The sequence below is a fragment of the Genypterus blacodes genome, unplaced genomic scaffold, assembly GCF_046128005.1.
Source record: "Genypterus blacodes isolate CSIRO-AG114 ecotype Tasmania unplaced genomic scaffold, CSIRO-AGI_Gbla_v1 ptg000053l_1, whole genome shotgun sequence".
Taxonomy (NCBI): domain Eukaryota; kingdom Metazoa; phylum Chordata; class Actinopteri; order Ophidiiformes; family Ophidiidae; genus Genypterus; species Genypterus blacodes.
The window spans coordinates 5,393,272-5,413,600 of NW_027466865.1; the positions used below are offsets into that span (position 1 = coordinate 5,393,272).

A 20,329-nucleotide genomic window follows, 5' to 3' on the forward strand; every position below is an offset into this window, starting at 1 on the left:
AATTAATAGGATAAACAGCAAATATGTAGTGCGTACAACATCAATACAACTTTTATCTCCACACCGGAAGTTGAAACCCGTGTGCAACATTTAAGATTGCCCCCCGCGTGTTGTTACAAGCCTGCCAACACTAGATAAACTCAAAAGTTAGTAATAAACATTCGCTTTATTGTACGTGTGTATTCGTGTGTATGAGGATATTGAGCATAAATGTCGGACACAATAGAAGAGTGGCAGGTAGCCCGTCGACGGAAAGGCGCAGCGCGGAAGGTGAAGTCAACTCAGGGGGGCTCAACCTGCTGCACAGAGCAACTGGATATCGGGAAAACTGTCAAACGAATCAGAGAAACAGTGTACGAAGTCTTCTTTGTGTAAACCGCCCCGACAGTTTTCGCTCTCCTAAAATTATTGTTGTACACTACACAAAAAGCCAAGTTAACTCTCGTTTTCTTCAGGTCAGAGCTGAGATGTGAGGACTTAAGTCACCAGTGGAGAGGTGAGTGTCTCCAAACATACTATTTATGTTCCAGCTCAGCGACCTTTACATGGTTGCTTTTGCGTCTTCAGAGCAGCTGCTGCGGGTGGCAGGATCAGCAGCAGCCTGGAGTCCTCCACTGAGCAGTCAGGATGCTGAGGTCTCCAAAGAGGAGGAAAGAGATGGCAAAGTGTCCCTGCAGCTTGTGTGTGTGTGTTACGGTCTGGGGTCCTTTTCCTCCTGTGTCTCAGCTCGTTACCAGCTCGCCATGTTGTTGTTGCTGCTGGAGGCATTGCAGGTCAGTGGGGTTATCCAGCTGATATCAGATACAGTCTCCATGTCCTGTTCATTTCGAGCTGTGTGCCTCACTTTCATTCTCCCATCAGATTCCCCTGACAGACTGCTCGGTGTATGACCCCGTGTTCTCCTCTGGGGAGAAGCAGGTGCTGAGAGAGCTGGAGCTCACTGTGCTCACTGAGAATGAGGTCGGTTTGTGATGTCGGTGGAATCTGGTTGCTGTCAAGGTGGACAAACGTTATTGACACACAGCAAAACAGAGCGATCAGGCTGCACTAGTGTTGCTGAATCAGTCTGTTGAGTACAATTGAAGAATTCTTTACATTCAGAGCAGTCACTTTCATGAACACAGTTTTTTATGTTACTTCCACACAGCCCATAGTCTCAGGATTGTTTTAAAATGAAATCATAGATTTACACATACATTTGATTCTGTTCCCATGTGTTCTGCAGGAAGGAAAGCGGCCAACGACGAAGCCCACTCTCTTTTACCTGATGCATTGTGGAAAGGCCCTGTACAACAATCTCCTGTGGAAGAATTGGAGTACAGACACTCTGCCTCTCCTGATAATCATTGGAAACAGCTTTTACAGCATAAGAGACAGGTTTGTAGAGGACATGTATGTGGAGGATGATGTTTAAGCGAGCGGCGTAGAGAGGAGCTGACGTTTCTTTCCCATTGTGCCATTAGGATGATTGAGCGTGAATTCCAGCGGGACTACAGCTACATTAGTCAGGTTGTGGCTCTGTGCGACGAGAGACCCCTGCTGTGTCCATCACGTCTGCTTGATGTCTTCAGTGACACAGCTGTCATCACATTTCCCCCTAGCAACCTTCACAAACTGCCACAGTCCTCCTGGGCAGAGCCGATTGAACCACAGTACCAACACTGCCATGATTTGGAGATCATTCTCAGAGAAACTCAGAGGAAGGCTGTGGACAGAATCTAGGCAGTACTTTCACCTTTTCTTGTGATTCCATTGATTAAATCAGCTTTTTGAATTAACACACCATGCTTCATAATCATCATTGAGGGTTCAAACACTGCACTAAACTTGTGAAAAGTGTCCAACCAAGTGTACTTTGAAGCAGAAATATAAATGGAAGTCAACGAGAACAATAACAACATGGTATAACTAGGTAGAGTATGAAGCATAAACAAACTACTTTAATATTTATTTCTTAGGTTGGCTGCTTGAGGAGGAAAGAAAGGAAAATGCACATTCTTGATAGAACAATAAAAACTTTATTTTTGAAAAAGAAGCACTCATTGATACAGCCCTCTCCCAGCATCAGTAATAATAGCTCCAATACAATGTAACACTTGTTTTGATACTTTAATATCACATAATAATGACATTGTTCACATTACTCCAAACTATCCATTCAGGAATGACTGAAGGAACCTGGGAATGTTTTAATCTACAGCAGTGACTTGGAAAACACTTTAAAAAGAAAATCTGACATGTTCTCACTCTTCAGCTATCGTATTGACACTGAGGCTCTCTGTGACTCCATTGACTGCTGTGTCTTTGTGTCCTGTCCCATTGGCTATGGTAGCTTTAAGAACATCTGCCCAAGCGGCCTTCTTAAGGTTTGCTGGGTCAGCAGTGATTTCCAAAGCTCCATTTATCTCACCATTAACCTCATCTGAGCCTGACTCTGTGCTGCTCTTCACATCATTCTGTGATTCACTGAGTTCAGCTTCCTCCTTGACCTCTGCCTGCCCATTCACTGCATCTGTAGCCACTCTGTCACCATGTTCACCGTCTATCACATCTACCTCCATTTTCTCTCCCTGTGGGTTTTGTTCATCTGACTGTGTGTGATCATTAGCTGCGTCTATGGCAGAGCTCTCCACTGAAGTCTCCTCCACTGGCTGATCCTCTTGGTTCTCATTGGCATTTTCCACTGCTGGGCTTCCTCCATCTTCAACTTCCTTCCCGCATCCTGTTTCCTGACCTAAGGTTTTCTTGGCTCCATCCTCAGGCTCTGAGGGGACGGGCTCCTTTGTTACTTTGGCGGCCCCTTCTTTTGCCTCCGCTATCATTCGTTCCAGTAACTTTTGCTTAAACTCCTTGAGCTTGTCACTAAGAAAACAAAGTGTATGCATGAACACAGTCCTTAAAGTCTGTTTATCAAGGTGTACAATGAAACCAACATGCTGTAAAGAATGTAACTTAACATTACATACCTTTTTATAGCACTCACAGATTCTTACTGACTAAAGTAAAACTAAATAAATCTCCTGCCTGTTGCTAATCAGACACTCAAAAATGTAATCCTGTTTATTTAATTTTTTAGATCTCAGGTATGTGGGGCAAAATGTTCGAGATGATTAAAACACTCAGCATTTTGAACTTAGTTGCATTGTTGAGTTAGGCAAGTTACAACAACTACTATTACTGTCCTGTATTGCTGTAGTGACGCTGTAATGCTTCTGTGATGTGTGCTTGTGAATCACATTCATTATATAGTCAGAACTAGCAGCCTGAACCTTTTATATAAGTCTTTTTTATATGTATGTGAATTCAGAATCAGCACCATTAGACTTTTAAGCATGTCGTATATAACAGTGAATATTTACGTGTTTGTGATGGCCCTGACTCCAGTGATGAGCGACATCTGCTCCAGAATAGTTTCAGATGAGGGGTTTAGACACTGCGACAGAAGGAATAAAGAGGTTGGAAAATACTCTTCCTTTTCCACTAATACAGATTCTAAGAGGCAAATGATGACACAAACGAGTTCACAGTACCTCTGTTGTTTGCTCTGTACAGTCAGCTCCTGCTTGCCTGAGAGAGCGTTCCACCCGCACTGCCTGCTGGGTAATGGTGCGCAGAAACTCTGTGCTGCAGCGTGTCTGGGGGTGATCGTCACCAAACTGAGGAAGAAACCACAAAGTAGTCTTATTTGTCAATCTCAGCGGGGTGTGTGAATGCAAGCCAGAACCAAAATGCTGGACAATTTGATTCCAGAATGAGAACCTTGGAGCATATTGTGTCATGTGTGTGTCGCATTACTGCTCCGGGAAGGTGAAATGTGTGTGAATGCAAAAACAATACCCGGAAAAAAGGTCTCACCATGGGACTAAATAAAAAACCAAATCTCGCAATGCCGTCAGAATTTTAAAGCCCAAATTCCACAATGTCTGTGTGAAAGAGGCTGCACGCACACACGCACACACACACACACACACACACACTGACCAGGGAGGTGAAAGCAGAGGACGCCTCTTTCTCATGGTTCATAGCACCTCTGTAGTCACCCTTGGTGCACATCCACTGGGCCAACAGGTGCTGACTGCAAGGAACCAGAGACAAACAGAGACGATGTTGAAAAAGGACTGAACAAAAAACAGACCACAGACAGAACTCTACTGTCCCTTTTTTTTGTTGACATTTTTACAAAAGACCATCTTACTTGAGAGCAGTGTGCAGATCAATGGGACCAAAGAAGGAACTATTGAGTGTCAGGGCGTTCTTCAGGAACTGGCCGGCTTGATCTCCAGGCAGCACCAACCCAAGACAGCACTACAAAATATAGTAAAATGGTCTTAGACATGAGCAGTTATAGAGGATTATTCAATATACTGAATACGGTGTGTCATTATGATGTTATTGTTGATGTAACATACATCCAGTGTGGCAATGTAGGGATGATCTTCCCCGTGGACAGTCAGTGCTAATAGACGAGCTCGGAGGAGACACTTCTGGGCCAGTGTGTTCTCCCCTCCAGCATACAGATAAACAGCCAAAACAGCCTACATGTAAAACACAATAATGATATATTATTTATACATTATACTAATTGTGGACTCATATGACACAGTATTCCCTGTCAACTAATGTGTAGCTACACTCACATATTGCTGGACAGTGTACGGATGATCGAAGCCCAACACTCTCTCACTGACAACCACTGCTTTTAGTTGGACACTGCGAGCCTTGATAACAGGAGAAGAAGTTACATAAACTCACGGACACACAAGGGATTAAAATTTTCAACCAGTTGGTGATTTGTGAAGGCTTGTGTCACAGCAGGTCTACCTCTGCTGTCTTCCCCTGCAGGTAGGCCACCTTGGCCAGGAGGCAGAGACAAGAACAGGCCTCTGGGTGCAGGTCATCACACACTCTACCAAACAGGTATGTGGCCTCTTTCAGACGCTCATGGGCCTGATCCAGCAGACCTTCATTTGAGAAACACATTGTCACTTTTCTCAGAAAGCATCATTCATTCAGATCTAGTTCAACATAACAGAGGATACAGAATGACTCACCTTTCTGTATTGAGTTCTGTGCAGTACGATGTGCTTTTGAAGCATCCACAATCGTCATGGTAACATGCTTGACAACAGGTAAGATGTTGAGAACATCATCAGGACCAATGGGAGGTTTACTTTGGTTGTCGAGGGAGTAGTCTCTCAGTCTTAACTGGTGTTGGCACAGAAGTAACACATGTGAATCAAATGCAGCATTGCTCCACATGTAAGTTATAGAACACAGACCAAACCAAAATTTATGTTTCTGAATATCCAAACATTAGGTGTCAGATACCTGTACTCCAGTCTTCAGACAGAACTCTCGAAGCAGAGAGAGCTTTTGCAGCCCATAATGCTCCACCAGGTAGTTGGAACCAGACCTGTCACAGAAAATAAAGGCAATGAGCTATCATTTAACTCACAAACATGAAGAAAAAATAAAGTCTGTGTCCTCACCCCAGGTTGTCAGAGACTTTATAAGTCTCAGCAGCATCCTGACAGACCAGGTTCCACAGCTCAGGCCCTGTCAGAGTGCTCCAGGGTGTGCTTTCACTGGCCCCTGCACCCCGGCCACGCCGCCTCGACTTCTTTTTAGTCTCCTCCCCCACTGACATGGGACTGAAGTGGGGAACCAGCAGGCAGCAAAGGAAGTGACTGACAGCAGCAGACAGACTAGGTGTGTCCACACCCTGCAGGGACATAACCAGAAGCTGAATTTCTGGAGCAGGTCTGGATCAGGTCAGACCAAAAGGTGACGTTTAACACTGTGCCGTGCAAGCATACCAATTGCAGTATATTTTGACGTACCTGAAGGAAACTGTTGAACACTCTCCTTGTGCAGCGGACCACAATTTCAGCAATGGCCAATCTCTATATATCAGGAGACAGATGGAGTCATGAGAGAAAGCAAAGTTAAAAGAACAGTTACATAATAAAAAACACTTAACTTAAGCTATTTGGTTACTCAAACGCACAGTCATATGCCTCAGGCGTTCCTTGTGTTCTGACTGGCTGATAGCCTTGATGACGTGGCCCAGGTAACGGAGGTTGATGCCTTTTAGGTGTAGCGCCTCTTTCAGAGAAGCTCCATCCATTGGGGCCGCACTGGTCTGCAGACAAAACTCCATCTGCAAACCACAAACAGTGAGCTCAATTCATTTTTGCCTAATGTGCCTAAATAGTAAAAAAGAGATTCACTTACAAAGGCCGGTATCTGGTTGGAGATGATGAAAGCTGCGGTTTCTCTTAATAACTTCTCCTGCTCTCTTATTAATGCACCATGATTAGGAGGGAAGGACACACCTGAAAGCATCCAACAGGGAGTCAGTCATATATCAGCCAATTTGTGTGTGTGTGTGTGTGTGTGTGTGTGTGTGTGTGTGTGTGTGTGTGTGTGTGTGTGTGTGTGTGTGTGTGTGTGTGTGTGTGTGTGTGGCGTCTCTTGATACCTGGAGCAAAGATGTTTGGATTGAAGCGCATTTCAAAGATGATGTCGCTCACTGAGCCCACATCTCTACAAGCAGCTCGTACTGCAGCATTGGCTCGAGAATCAGCTGTAAGGGTAAAATCATTTGTCAGGTACACAAAATATGCACTCTTTCTTAATGTACTTAAGCTACAGTTAAATAAAATGTACTCAAATGTTTCTTACAAGCTGTTGCACATTCTTCGAAGCCTCCGTCCTCCTCGAGCCTCTCCTTGACACGCTGAGTGAACTGGGAATGTCTACAATAGGGTGTGGGGAAACAAAACAAAGCTTTAACAAGGCTTCAAACACTGAACTAAAGTTTCTGTATTTCAGGCAGAACTCACTTGTGCTGGACGAACGCCTGTGCCAGCTCTGGCCTCAGTCTACACAGGCTGTGAGGAAAGACCTTGACAAGGCTTAAGTCTGACTGAGGAATCACTTCCTCCGTCACACATTGCTTCTTCTCGACATCCTCTTCACAGCTTTGGGGCTCCTCTTTACCGGGGTCTGTGGCACCTTCTGCCTGCACCTCCAGACAGTAGTTGGCATCAGCTGGGAATGTCCTGAATACATCCAGTATGTAGAATCTACCATCAGCCCCTAACAGTCCCTGGGCATCCACTGAGGTGAACAGCGGTACATGGAGACCACTGGGTGCTATAATAACATTCCTCTGGAGAGAAAGAGCTTTGGATGACTGAGCCAAGAGCTCTAGGAGGCGTCGACGATGGGGGGACTCTTGGGGCCCTGCATTTACGCCATACAGCAATCCTCTAAAAAAATCGAATATAAATAGAACATGTTTTTATTCATTAGCAGAAACAAATGCAAGACTGTGACATGGTCTGGTTGTGTAATGCATGGAGGTATACCGTGAGGCAGGAGGTGTGCCCTGGTCCTGGTCTGAGCCTTCCAAGCCAGGTGCCAGACCCTGAGCCGACAGGCGCACTCCTCTGTAGTCTACAATAGCTGTGGGTAGAGTGTGAAGCACCTGTAGCCCCCACTCTAGGTCACTGTAGGCTTGTACTCCTTTAAGCTCCAGCCTCTGAGCAGCCCTGCACCCCAAACATACAATGTCACTCATAAAAGTATGGGTACTGTGTATTTTTATATTCCCAGTTATTGTTGTTAATTCTCACCTGCGGCCTCTTTCCCCACCAAACACTGCACTTGCTGCCCCCTGGCTCATGAACAAGCCCCCCCACAGGAAAGCCGGGTCCTCTGGGTTCCCACTAACCGGCTCCACAAAGCCGTCTATCACGGTCTCTGCCCCCTGGCTGACAGCCCTCACAAATGCACTGTTTACCTGAGTAAGACAGAAGTTGAGAGAAAGAAGAATGACAGAGATCAGGCGACTTGAGTCCTGAACGGGCTTGATGTTGGTTTTGGGCTGAATTACACCTTCAATTTTACCTGGAGCAGAACTTTGTCTCGCTGCAGCCTCTCCTCCATACTTCCTCGTGGAAGATCTCTAGCTGCCTGCAACTCCTCATTCCAGTCTGGGGCCTGTACAAACACCCATACACGGTTAAATTCCATGTCATTGCTATAATACCAACAAAAATCTGTCCTATGTTGTGATAAGACAAACCTGTGTAACTGCCTGCTCATCTAGACACAGCCTGCTGAAGGTGTTTTTGTGAGTACGGGAGGCACAAGGAGGTCCCAGCCAGCTCAAGGTGTGGTAAGGAGTGGGCATCTTCTCTACAAGGGGTAACTGAGATCTACGGAGGAGCGAGAAGAATGTTCCTTACACACAATCAACCGCACTCACACCGGTTTAAGAATGGACCAGTTTACACTATCATTATCATATTATTTGAATTGATGAGTTTTGATCTGTTCAGCCTCATTGTTCAGAGTTTACAATTACAGTGTTTGCTGTTAAGTTGTAGGTGTACCCGTTTTTGAGAATGGTAAACGTTTGTTTGAAACCAGGGCTGATGTGACAGAGCAGGTCAGTGAAACAGTGGCAAACAGGAGAGGACTGTGCAGGGCGCGGGTCAAACACTTCTTCTGTGGACCTGTAGAGGAGGAAGCAGAGAGGCAAAAGACTTCAAATTAGAACCTATATGACCCACATGAGTCAAGTATATTAGAACACCACACAGTCGTATACACTTTTAAAAAATCACAATTTACCACAATCACTGCAGCAAACAAATGAAATTAATAAAAACAAAGTGAATTCCTTACCTATTGAGATAAAAACCTTTTGGAGTTGAGGTGATGTCGAACCTTTTCCCTTCCATTGTCACCACAGTGATGTACATGAAGTCTCCTTGCAGCTTCCTGTGTCCTGGGGGAGGGTTCCAACAGCTGAGAGACATGTCCCTCACATAGCTGGGGACCTGATTAGAGACACAAAGTCATGGAGTCAGTGTGTGTGTGTAAATGTTCCAGTAGGTAAAACAGATTCCAGGTTTTTTGTGTACCTCTGACTGGACGCTGTGTGGTAGCAGGGCCATCAGTGGTCGCTCCTGTGCACCAGGGAGGAGGTACTCAGGAGGAGCTGCGTCCTGGTTGGCCGGCTCTGTTTTTGTGTTGCTTGATGAGCGTTTCAAGCTCTTTCCATTTGTTAAGACAGGATCTGCACCAGTAAAGAATGGATTTGAAATACAAGTCCTTACATGAACTTTTTTACTTTCTATCACTGTTTTGTCTGAGTGCAAAGCATGTCTGCGTACCTGGTGTGTGTGTATGTGTCAGTGTGTCCAGAATGCTGGGCGAGCGTCCCTCTCTCAGTGCGTCCTGAGGTCCAGATGCTCTCAGCAGCTCCAGCACACGGCCCAGATGGTGCCTGGCTGAATGTGCAGTGTATGGCTCTGAACCACATGAAAATGTAGACTGTCAATGTCCCAATTGTCCAGTAAACAACAAATCCCCCCAAGTGACATAAAAATGAGAAAGAACATAATATTACCATACAAACATTCAGTTTCTGAATATTTCAACACATTTAAGAAGCATCTTGTTTTCACTGAATTTACTGTTATGACTTGGAACAGAAATTAGTGGCTACTTTGTTAGATAAACAGTGTGTTCAATCCAATGTACAATCCAATGCAATCCAATATAACACCCTTGTTGTAAATCCATTTTGTTCAACCCAATCACATGCATGAGGGAAAATGCAGTCTTGTGTAACAGCACCAATAACTAGAAGGCAGTGTAGACCTCCTCCAGTTACGTCTCACAGTAACACCCAAGGCCACTGAGCTAATTAACGTCAAACTGAGAGCTTTGCACGCATGTGAAAAGTGATAAATGTCATTAAAATATTATAAATAGTATAATATAATTATAATAGTATTTTTGTTGATCAGAGCATTTGACATGACAATGAGCATGTGGCTGTGACACATTTTGAAGGTTGTTTTTATACACAGAGGGGAAGAAAAGAAAAAAAATGTATGAGAACAAGGATATGTGATACACATGTGAAGTAGGTGAAAAAGGAAAAAAAGCAACGGTGACAAAGCACAGCCAGTGATGGCGACATGACAATATAAACCTGGAGTTTCAGAAGACATCAATGCTGTTAGAACGATGATATCATGGGTGCAGTTTCACAATAATTGTTAAAGAAATCATATCATAATAGATATGAAACCAGACATGATGCCCATAACTGAGCCATAGTGTAAATAATGCTAACAATTTAATCATTTTAGACATATAGATCACAAGAATCATAATGCAACTGCACATACATTACAATAAAACTATATTAAGATGCTAAATAAAATAAGATAGATGAGCTCCAGATCTGCAACTGCAACTGACATCAAATATTTGCCAAGAGATGGGGGCTGTTATGGTATGAATGATGCATTAAAAACTGAATTTGATGCCATCTAGTCAGTAATCTTTTAAAACTTCAAATAAAAATGAAATTTTACTTCGCTGTAAATGCAGCAAACCTGTTAAAGCCTGTTACTGACCTTCAACAAGGCGGAGGATGGCTCCCGGCCTGAGGCCCTTAAGACTTTGCAGTTCTGTGAGGGGATCCAGAGTCGTACCAGCAAGTGCGAGTGAGATGCTGGAACGTGGACACACCTCATTCTTTGAAAGAATGGCCATTACTGCGTCCTGAACATGCCAAAATCCATGGACCTATAAGCACACACAGGTTAAGTGATATCTACATTCTCCCAAGGAGCAAATACAATGACCTCTGTGGAGGAATTGTAGAGCTGGCGAAATTTCAGAGAGTGCATTCAGCATTTGCAGGGACAGGAGGTTTGTTTAGAAATTTGTAAAGTCGCATATCTGCTTAATACCTGCAGCTCAAATGGCTCCACTCCTGCTCCCTGGACCTTCACTGAGATTGATGTGTCATCTTCATGCTTCACTTCTACAGCATCTGTTAAGAGAATAAATCAAAGAATCTAAGGACAATGACATTTTCCTGCCTTCAGCTTATTACATGCTTGGATTTGTTTCATCATGCCAGGATTCAAAAAAGGGGACAAACGTTTAAAGTACATGATTGAATAACTGAATTACTGAATGAATGACACTAAACAAGATAAAAGCACTTTCAATTAGGTTTCTTCTTTCATCCACCAATCAAATGTAGCAATCTACAGAATCAAACGTGTATAATAAAATGCCAAAATGATGAATGAGACTGCCTGAGGCGGAGTGTGAAGTTACTCAAGAATAGTCAAAGTAAAGGAAAGTGGGGTGTGTCTCTTACACACACACACACACACACTTATTTGTACATGCATGGAGTAGGAGAGAGAGCACAGGACCCAGCATGTTCCTCAACCAGCCGTGTGACTAAACCTGTTGAATTTGCCGATGGCTTTCATGTCATCTCAGGGTGACAGGACAACCACACCTAACAATGGAATGCTGAAACATGTAAAATACCAAACCTAGCAGCTTGGCAGTACAGACACTTATCACTACACAATTTGCACAAACGTATGTGTGCATTAAACTTTTTGATGGCTGATCTTTTTCATTTTTACAGATCATTCTTCAGAAATAGACCCAGTGTTTGCCCTCAATCTGGGATTCTTTTCTGACTGGAAAGCACCCAAAATGTGAATCACTGTTTCTGATTGGTTAGAGGTCTACCCCTCCTCCCTGCAGGTTTTGAGTCATCAGATTCATTTATAGTGAAGTTGCTGCCTTACCACAAAATTCAACACAGAAGACATTGTTTCAATCTAACAAATTCATTTTGGAACCGATTTCTGAGGATAGTTTGTACACAAAGCTACACTCAAGCAGGCAACATTCCTCATCTGGTGTTATAATGAAGTGTAGAAAGGTTGAGCAATAATTCAGTTAAATACAACTTGGCTCCCTAAAATAACATAAATGTTTTCATGCTGCACCCAGAGACATGGATTAAACAGCTCAAATTAATCTTAATTTGGAGAAGGGCCAACACACACACACACACACACCCCACACACCAACTTCAATCAGTCATTGTTGTCGAGGTGGAGGTGGTAGAGTTTAAAAGAGTGTGACGTGAGGAGAAATGATAAGAAATACACAGGTAAGGTGATTACTTTTGGGTGAATTTTATCAATGCACAAGAGAGGCTGTGCAGAGATGGAAGAGAAACGCCTCAATGTTCACGGTTTACAGGATAGTAACTGCATATCTACGCTTTACCTCAGGAATTCAAGTCTGTGGAATTACAACTACTATCTATTTCATGGTGACATTCATGACAGTGAAGCACTGGATTGCAATGGGCTTCTTTCAGAGCAGCAGTGCTATGCTAAATCTGCCACCCTCCTCTCATTCTGCAGCGAGGGAGGCACCAGGCAAAAGAGAAAAAGAGAGAGAAAGGATGAAGAGTAAAGTTCAGAAGAGATCGAGGAGCAGAAAAGACAAACACACACGGTTTCTCACCAGCCTTGGCCTGATTTCGCCCTCCTCCTCTCCTCACTTTGTCCTTCATGTCTACTTGCAGGAAGTGTTTTTTGCTTGAGCTGCCTTGACAGAAGTCGCTTCCACAGCTTCCCGGGCTTCAAACTACAGGGAGGAACAGCGCAAAGAGAGAGCGAGCGAGATCGAGAGGAGTGTGTTCGGCTGGAATGTGTCTGATCCCAGCAGAGTGAAAGTAAATTATAAGCGTGTGTCTGTTAAAGGATTCGAACTCCTGCCCCTCTGGCTCGACTAGGCAAACTCTACTTATCTGTTTTCCCTGTGTGAAAAGCCACACCCTCCTATTGCTCAATATGGGCTCATTACTCTCTGTCTCGCTCACACTTTGCTGGACTGGGTGTGTCTACGCATTCTGGCTCTTCTCTCTCTCCAGCTCGACTCGCCGGGCACGATCCACTCCTCCCTCCTCCCTCCTCCCTCCCCCCTCCCGCAGCCCTGGATGAGAGGTGGGATCTGAGTGTGCTGAGATGACTCCCTTCAACTGTGGATTTAGTGTGCAAATTCTATAGATTAATGATTAATGATTATGGATTAATGTCAGCTTTGACATAGTCTGACTACCACAAATGGGTGGTGTTCTTTGTGTTGGTTGCTGTGCTCCTGCTGAGAGGATTACAGCAGGATTTACACATATTTGGACAAATTTGCAGCCAAACAAACAAGTGTTCTGGGTTGGGCTGGCCAGGTGACTATTGCGAGAATCTCAAGGCAATGAAAGACTGGAATATTTTCAGCATATAGTCTGCTGCAGTCTGCACTGTAAATCAAGCCTCCATTTTCAGTGTAGGACATGTCTTCAGTAACATTATTGATACCCTTTAGGTTATATGAGTATAAACCCCAGTTATATAAATGTTGTGTACACGTGGACATGCAAAAAGGAAGATGAAAAAGTTGTTTTTTAAAGCTTACACGTGTTATACATCTCAACAGTTTTTTTCAACTATGGAAACTGTCAAGATCTGAAACTCACTACTATCATTGAAGAGCGGAGTGTGTTTGAGTGTGTGTTTGTTTGTTCTGAAAAAGGTGCTTTGCTCTGATGATCCCCACCAGTCTGACTTCAAGTGAGGTAACTCCACTGTAACTGCTCTCTGGAAACCCTACGATCAGTAAAAGCTGCTGGCAAATCCTCAATTCTCCTCCTGCTTGCATTTCACACAGCCAAACATCAAGCCTTCCACTCTCCACACTCTGTAGCCTCTCAGGAACGGCTCTCAGCAGGTTTGACTCGTTCCTGTCACAGAGCTCTTTTAGAGGAGGGGGGAAGTGTCGAAATTGCACTGCTTGTCCACAGGGGTACCTCAAGGTTCAGTGCTTGGACCCCTTCTCTTTTCCATATACACAAACTCACTTGGCCCATTCATCCGCTCACATTGGTTTAAACATGTAACAACAAATGATGTGTTTTCGTTTCTCAACAAGCAACAGACCATAATCGTAGGGGTCTTAAATGGTAAGATAACCTTTGGTGAGTGACAGGTTTTACACTCTTCTGGAGGCCCTTTAATTGGGTGACAAGGAGTATGAAGCATTTAAGCCTAAGCACTTAGAAGAACATCAACCAACCAAAAAGGTCCATGAGAAACTGACAAAGCTGAAGCTGAAGACAGATATGAGGTTTTTGAATGTGCAGCACACAGTAGCCAAGTGACTAACCATTACTTTATTATAAAATCATGGACAATGGAGTGTAAATGTCCTTGGAATGACCGATGAGATGACACCATGGGACACAGGTTTGTATGGCTCGTTGGTCTAGGGGTATGATTCTCGCTTCGGGTGCGAGAGGTCCCGGGTTCAAATCCCGGACGAGCCCTTGCAAATCATATCACTACATAAAGATATGTATGCGTACGTATATGTATGTGTCTTTGGAAATATATTTATGAAATGATTGTTTCAAGATAAAGAAATAATCATTTCCTCATAGGAGATATAATTAGATATGATTGTGTCAAGATCTTGTATCAATTTCACCATTATATCTTCAAACACCAAGGAAGCTTTAAACGTTTCACAGGAAGTTGAGTCTACAGCACTAGCTGAGCAAGACAAATCTTGTGTGTGAGTGAGTGTAATGTAACGACCGACTGTCATAAGTGCTACATACACCACAGGCCGAAGACCAGCACATCAAACGGAGAGGTCAGTATCCTATTTAGCCAGGTTGGTGTTGTGGCTTAAAGCGGGCCCATTTGAATACTTGCTGTATTCAATCATCACCAGCATACTAACAATGGACTCAATAAACACAGCATTAATTGGTCATTCACATCATCAGCTCATCTGGATGACCTGATCATCCACTTTATAGACTGGACTTTTTCACTTATAATATAGTGAAGTATGAAAGTGCTGAGCTTGTGGCACCACGTTAACTGGTGACGCTTGTTGTTTGCTTGAAGCTAAATGTTCTCTCATCACAAGCAACCACAATGTTACATAGGAATGTGGCCAGTCTCTAATACTTAAACATGGACTGTCTGTGCTGTGTTATCCTCATGGCATTGTAACTGTGGGCAAAGCTTGCAATAAAAAAGTGACGGCTCAACCACAAGAGCACTGTTGTGCCATGATGTTTATTCACAAGTTCATTCCCAAAAATTGACGTTTTGAGAAATACTGCCAGACCTTGATAATCCATAGCAATAGCAAGCAAAACTATTCCAAAGCTATCAGGCATCTTCAACATGCTACCTCTCTGTAGTCTCATTTCACTTCTCCCCTGCTACTCCAGCTGTTTTAATACCTGTTGCCTGGAACATACTATCAAAATATGCTTAAATCAATAATTTAGTGAAGAAATTTTGTACATCAAAAACTACACAAATAATGTCTTAATTATGCAAACATATACAAATAGAAAAATAACTAAATTCATTACAATTGTCAAATAGCAAGTTCCTGTAATCAAAACAATTATCATTGCTGTCTCCGCCGCCAACACAAAGTGATGACACTAAGCAAACTACTTGTTGAACTACTGATAAGGTTTCAGGTACCTTGCTTGTTTGTCTGATTATTCACCTCTAATCATCTGATCAATCATTTAATAAATAGGCATGATTAATAACATTTCCAGTTTTGTGCAATAGGTTGCTTGTCTGGATATAAAATGTTATATATTGTTTGAGATGTTTTTCAGCCCCTTGTTAACATTGACTTGTCATCTCATTTTTGTACAGCTGGATTGTTTCAGGTCCCATAATTCTACCCCCCAGGCCCCCTCAGTTCACAGTTGAGTGTTGGGGTCAGGGTTTGGGTTAATATGTTACACAATCCTGTTGAAGAAGGGGGTCTGTCTCAGACTGCTCCCGCTGTCAAATATCCTATAAGGATCCTTCTACGTGTCTTAGATCAACTCCTGTTGAACCTTTCATGTAACGACCTCTGCACCACCATGCCACCCTGTTCAACCTCCAGTAATATTTGGCGACATTAGCAGCATTATTTCATATTTATTTGTGGGAGGAAACCGGGAGTACCCAGGATGAACCCATCCAACAAGCTGAAGCCACTGTGCTGATCACCTTCATGGAATGCACAGGTAAAGATTGAGAGTCGCCAATGTTCCTATAAACACTAGCTGCTTCACTATATATTTTTAATCCAAGGATGCTGCATAGCTTCCTGTGGTGTCATACGCTGCTTGGGGTCAAACCTAAATAAGATAAGAGATAGATCATCAGAATAAAAGCTGCTGCATTTGTATGTGTATGTAACTGTTATGTAGTGCACTCACTCAAGGCAGCGCTGAATGAAATCCAGAAATTCTGAATCTTGAGTGTTCAAGAACTCAGAAAGAGTCATACCCTTTCCCTTCTTTGGCTTCGTCTCACATTCTGCATAACCATAACATGTTGATAAGTTAGTTAAAATATATCTTTCAAGGTTTAACATCATTGGACTTGATAGTCAAAGATTTATATGACATCATCGGTAAAAATATTTCCTCACCAAAATAACGGCTTTGACCGGGATATAATTCAAGGAGCTCTTTCACTGAGAAACACAGCACCTGTAATAACACACATTCAAACATAATGAATATTTAAGCAAACAGAAAAGACAAAACACTTAAAGTTAGCACATTTGTAAATATTACCCTCATTATTTTCCTCAGCATTTTTCTTTGTTTTTCAGCAAAGAGCATATAGCCAGTGTACATCTCAGATACGATACACCCCAGGCTCCACATGTCCATCGACGTGTCACAAGGTTCCTTCAGAAAGAACTCAGGAGCTGCATACGGATACGTCACAGTTGTAGGAGAACCTGTGGATTTGAACATAATCATATGTTTATACTTAAAATCTTAATGATCTGCAATTGCCTATATGACATCGCTCAAGTGCAGTATATGTGCATAGAACAATTAAAATCTGGATACTCACGAGTAGATGCTACAAAGTAGCTCCCTCCAAAGTCTATCACCTTTGCATGCTTACTTGGACCTTTTCTGGAGAGCAACATATTTTCCTGAAAGAGAAACATACACAGTGATCATGATAATTATTTTTAACACTAGCATTAAGTGCTAAGCATTTTTTGGTTAAGAAATGCTGAAGCATAACATTTCAATGAAAACTACTTTCCACTGCATCCTGTACAGAAATTATACTTGCTTTTGAGACTAGTAATGGTACTTACTGGTTTTAGGTCGCCATGGACTATGCCTGCTTCTTTGAGGAGGAGGAGGCACTTAAGGAGGTCAATGGCATAGTGTCTGGTCTTCTCCATGCTTAACTTGTAAAATGGTTTGCGGTATAACACTTTGGTAAAGTTTTTCCTGGAAGAATGTATTTGAGAAATTACTGTTAAATTCTGATGTCATACATTAAATGGAAAGAATGCTCAACTGACTGAAAAACTAACAAACAGACAAAAAACAATCAGTATTTTCTGAACTTACAACAGCAATTCAAAAATGATGCAAACATGATTTCGGAAGACAAATGAATCTTTCATGTGGACGATGTTTGCTCTGTCGTCTGGGTCAATGGTTTGCAAATACTCTAACATTTGAAGTTCACACTGAGCTTCTTCAAATGACCTGAAAATCAAATGAGAAAGAAGAGTATGTGTGCTAATGCATGCAACGGATTTAGAAAGTATTATATCAATGAATATATCTAACTATTGATTCTACTATTACATGCACAGCTTCACATGTGTGTGACATAAATTGGCGTGAGGTAATGTGTTACCATTTTCTGTTTCGAATAACCTTGATGGCCACCCTCTGGTCAGTTTTGTGGTCTACGCATTTAAGGACTGTACCACCACTGTGTTTCCCAATCTCCTTCAGCACCTCATAACGGTAGGCCAAATGGTCCCTGATAACCTGCGGATGAAAAGTTTTCAACAGCAGTGAAAATAAAGGCAAGGCAAATATCCAATGTAAGGAATGAAAGTTAGTGTATCCTTGTAGCGCAAAAGTAGCAGCCAATCAGTACTCAGTAATGGATCAGTACTTACAGTCTTGTAGTATCCCTCATTTGAATCATATCCATAGTTTGAATGTGAATCATCAGATCCTTGAATTTTCAGGCTGTCCTTGCCGATGTACCACACCTCATCATATAGTGTGATTTCTCTCTTCTCAAAATCTGTCAGAAATGGCTCTATGTCCTCCAGTGTGGTTTCCTCCTCGATGTTGTCCTGAGAACATTGGGGACTCTCCTCACTGGCGAGCTTGAGTTGGTAGGATTTGGGTTTGGACTTTTGGGCTGGTGGGTGGACCACCTTTGAACACTGCTGAGGACTCTTGTTAGTGACAGGCTTTGGTTGATGAGTCTTCTTGGTCTTTTGGGCTGGTGGGACGACAGCCTTTTGACACTGCTGAGGACTCTTCTCAAGGACGGTCTTTGGTTGGAGAGTCTTCTTTGTCTTTTGGGCCGGTGGGATAACAGCCTTCGGACACTGCTGAAGACTCTTGTTAGTGACAGTCTTTGATTGGACAGTCTTCTTGGTCTTTTGGGCTGGTGGGACAACAGCCTGTTCACACTGCTGAGGACTCTTTTCATTGGCAGACTTTGGTTGGAGAGTCTTCTTGGTCTGTTGGGCTGGTGGGCTGATAGCCATTTGACACTGCTGAGGACTCTTCTCAGTGGCAGACTTTGGCTGGATAGTCTTCTTGGTCTTTTGGAGTGGTAACATGACAGCCTTTGGACACTGCTGAGGACTCTTTTCAGGGAGAGACTTTGGCTGGAGAGACTTCTTAGTATTTTGGCCTGGTGGGGTGACAGTCTGTTCACACTGTTGAGGACTCTTCTCAGTGCCAGATGTTGACTGAACAGACTTATTGGTATTTTGGCCTGGTGGGGTGAGATCCTGTTCACACTGTTGAGGATTTTTCTCAGTGGCAGACTTTGACTGGTTGGAATTCTTGGTATTTTGGCCTGTTGGGGTGATATCTTGCTGCTGGTTCTTGAGACCCTTTATATCATTAGCCTTTATCTCCTGGAAGGTTTGGCAGGTTTTTCTTCTGGCAGTATCCTATGTGGAAAACAGAGGGTATGTTTGTTAATTACTGTTAATTACGGAAACAGGGGACCATCCTGTGTGGGAGTCCTTTATCAGACAGACACACACCTCATCACTGGCAATGCTTTTCTGATTAGATAAATTTCAATCAACATACTACAGTAATGTCACTGTAATGAATGGCAATCTCTGTAATTAATAAATGCTGTACACTGTATGTGCCTATGTATTTATTTAAAACTTAATGTAACCATTTTGTCTTGATGACGTGTTCTATTCTGTTTTAGTCTGGGCTTTGATGATGCAATTCCAAAGCTGCCCCCTGTATTAGACACTTTACCATTTTCCATTTATAGGCAGACCTCCAGTAAAGGGGTGTTTCTATCTGATCAAAGATTCCTGCTTAAGATTGTCTCTTCAGTCTCTTCTGCTCTCTCCCGCCTTTCCTTGACTGAGATTGTGGCCACTCTGTGGCGTAGTACACAAACCAACCTTTAAGATTTAAGATTTAAAGCCTATGGGGTTAAACAAAAAAATCATAAATAATTTATGATAATAAACTAACCTTTCTGGGCTGCTGATGTGACAATACGTTGTATGGTTGATCTCTCTCAAGTATATTTAATATTTCCTGTTTTTTGTCCATCACTTGTTTTACTTCAAAAGTAATTTTGGTAATAATTTGACACTTGAGCTGAAAAGAACTTCCCAAACTCTTGAAATGACATCATGGAAAATAAAATTAAGTGTCCTGAAATGTCATAATGAAAAGACATAAATGAAAACAAATGAAGTGCCTTGACATGTCATGACATGACATCATGGAAAATAAACTGTTTATTATGTTTGCTATTTGATGATGTTTATCATAATATAAGTAGGGATATTGTTTATGGTATTTATAAGTAAATTCACCCATAATGTAATATATAATAATAATATAATGAATCAATGAATTAGCTAAGTGTGGGGATTTAATGGTTTGCTCGGAAAAAATTTGATAACACATCATTTTACAATGGTAACTGTGTATTTAGCCCTAATTGCACATATGACATGATGTATGTCTCTTACAGAGGCTGTATATTTGTTGTTTCTTTGTTCGGTCTTCAGGGTGGCTTTTCCTGTTCGATCATTTCATAATTATCATATCTCGAATAAACCTGGAAGCAGGTATCAGCTATGATGTCATGTCGGTTCAGACCTCAGTAATTATTTCCAAATAAAACTTGCCTATTTAACATGAAAACATCTCCTGAGTGTCTGCCCGGCAGCTGTGTGTGTGTGCGTTTGGTGATGATTGGGTGTGCTTGTGTGGCGCCTCCCACGAAGCAAGATGCTTTTATTTGAACCTCAAAACTTCTAATAATCAAATATGATAAGCAAAAGTTTGGTGAGATATCTGGACAGGTTCTGTTTG

At 42.5% G+C, this 20,329-nt stretch overlaps 2 protein-coding genes and 1 non-coding gene across 3 annotated transcripts; 2 read left to right on the forward strand and 1 right to left on the reverse strand.

Annotated features, from left to right (window-relative positions):
- The first annotated feature begins 79 nt into the window (after positions 1-79).
- srrd (SRR1 domain containing) lies at positions 80-1,839 on the forward strand. The gene is made up of 6 exons (XM_076150704.1): positions 80-353; positions 456-496; positions 568-773; positions 862-960; positions 1,226-1,377; positions 1,464-1,839. The coding sequence occupies exons 1-6, from the start codon at positions 211-213 to the stop codon at positions 1,720-1,722; spliced, it is 900 nt and encodes a 299-aa protein (XP_076006819.1). The 5' UTR covers positions 80-210; the 3' UTR covers positions 1,723-1,839.
- Positions 1,840-2,010: 171 nt separating this feature from the next.
- Positions 2,011-12,703, reverse strand: LOC143001222 (clustered mitochondria protein homolog). Its single transcript, XM_076150701.1, has 28 exons — positions 12,385-12,703; positions 10,785-10,867; positions 10,446-10,617; positions 9,189-9,326; positions 8,937-9,091; positions 8,698-8,852; positions 8,403-8,525; positions 8,093-8,225; positions 7,915-8,007; positions 7,641-7,807; positions 7,374-7,556; positions 6,846-7,274; positions 6,685-6,758; positions 6,482-6,586; positions 6,235-6,335; positions 6,008-6,160; positions 5,841-5,903; positions 5,490-5,722; positions 5,329-5,413; positions 5,052-5,205; positions 4,822-4,961; positions 4,638-4,718; positions 4,410-4,535; positions 4,196-4,305; positions 3,982-4,075; positions 3,531-3,656; positions 3,360-3,433; positions 2,011-2,862 (listed from the first exon to the last, which is right to left on the reverse strand). The coding sequence occupies exons 1-28, from the start codon at positions 12,431-12,433 to the stop codon at positions 2,244-2,246; spliced, it is 4,218 nt and encodes a 1,405-aa protein (XP_076006816.1). The 5' UTR covers positions 12,434-12,703; the 3' UTR covers positions 2,011-2,243.
- A 1,464-nt stretch (positions 12,704-14,167) lies between these two features.
- trnap-cgg (transfer RNA proline (anticodon CGG)) lies at positions 14,168-14,239 on the forward strand. The gene has a single exon. It is a non-coding gene; the product is annotated as a tRNA-Pro (tRNA).
- Positions 14,240-20,329: the final 6,090 nt, after the last annotated feature.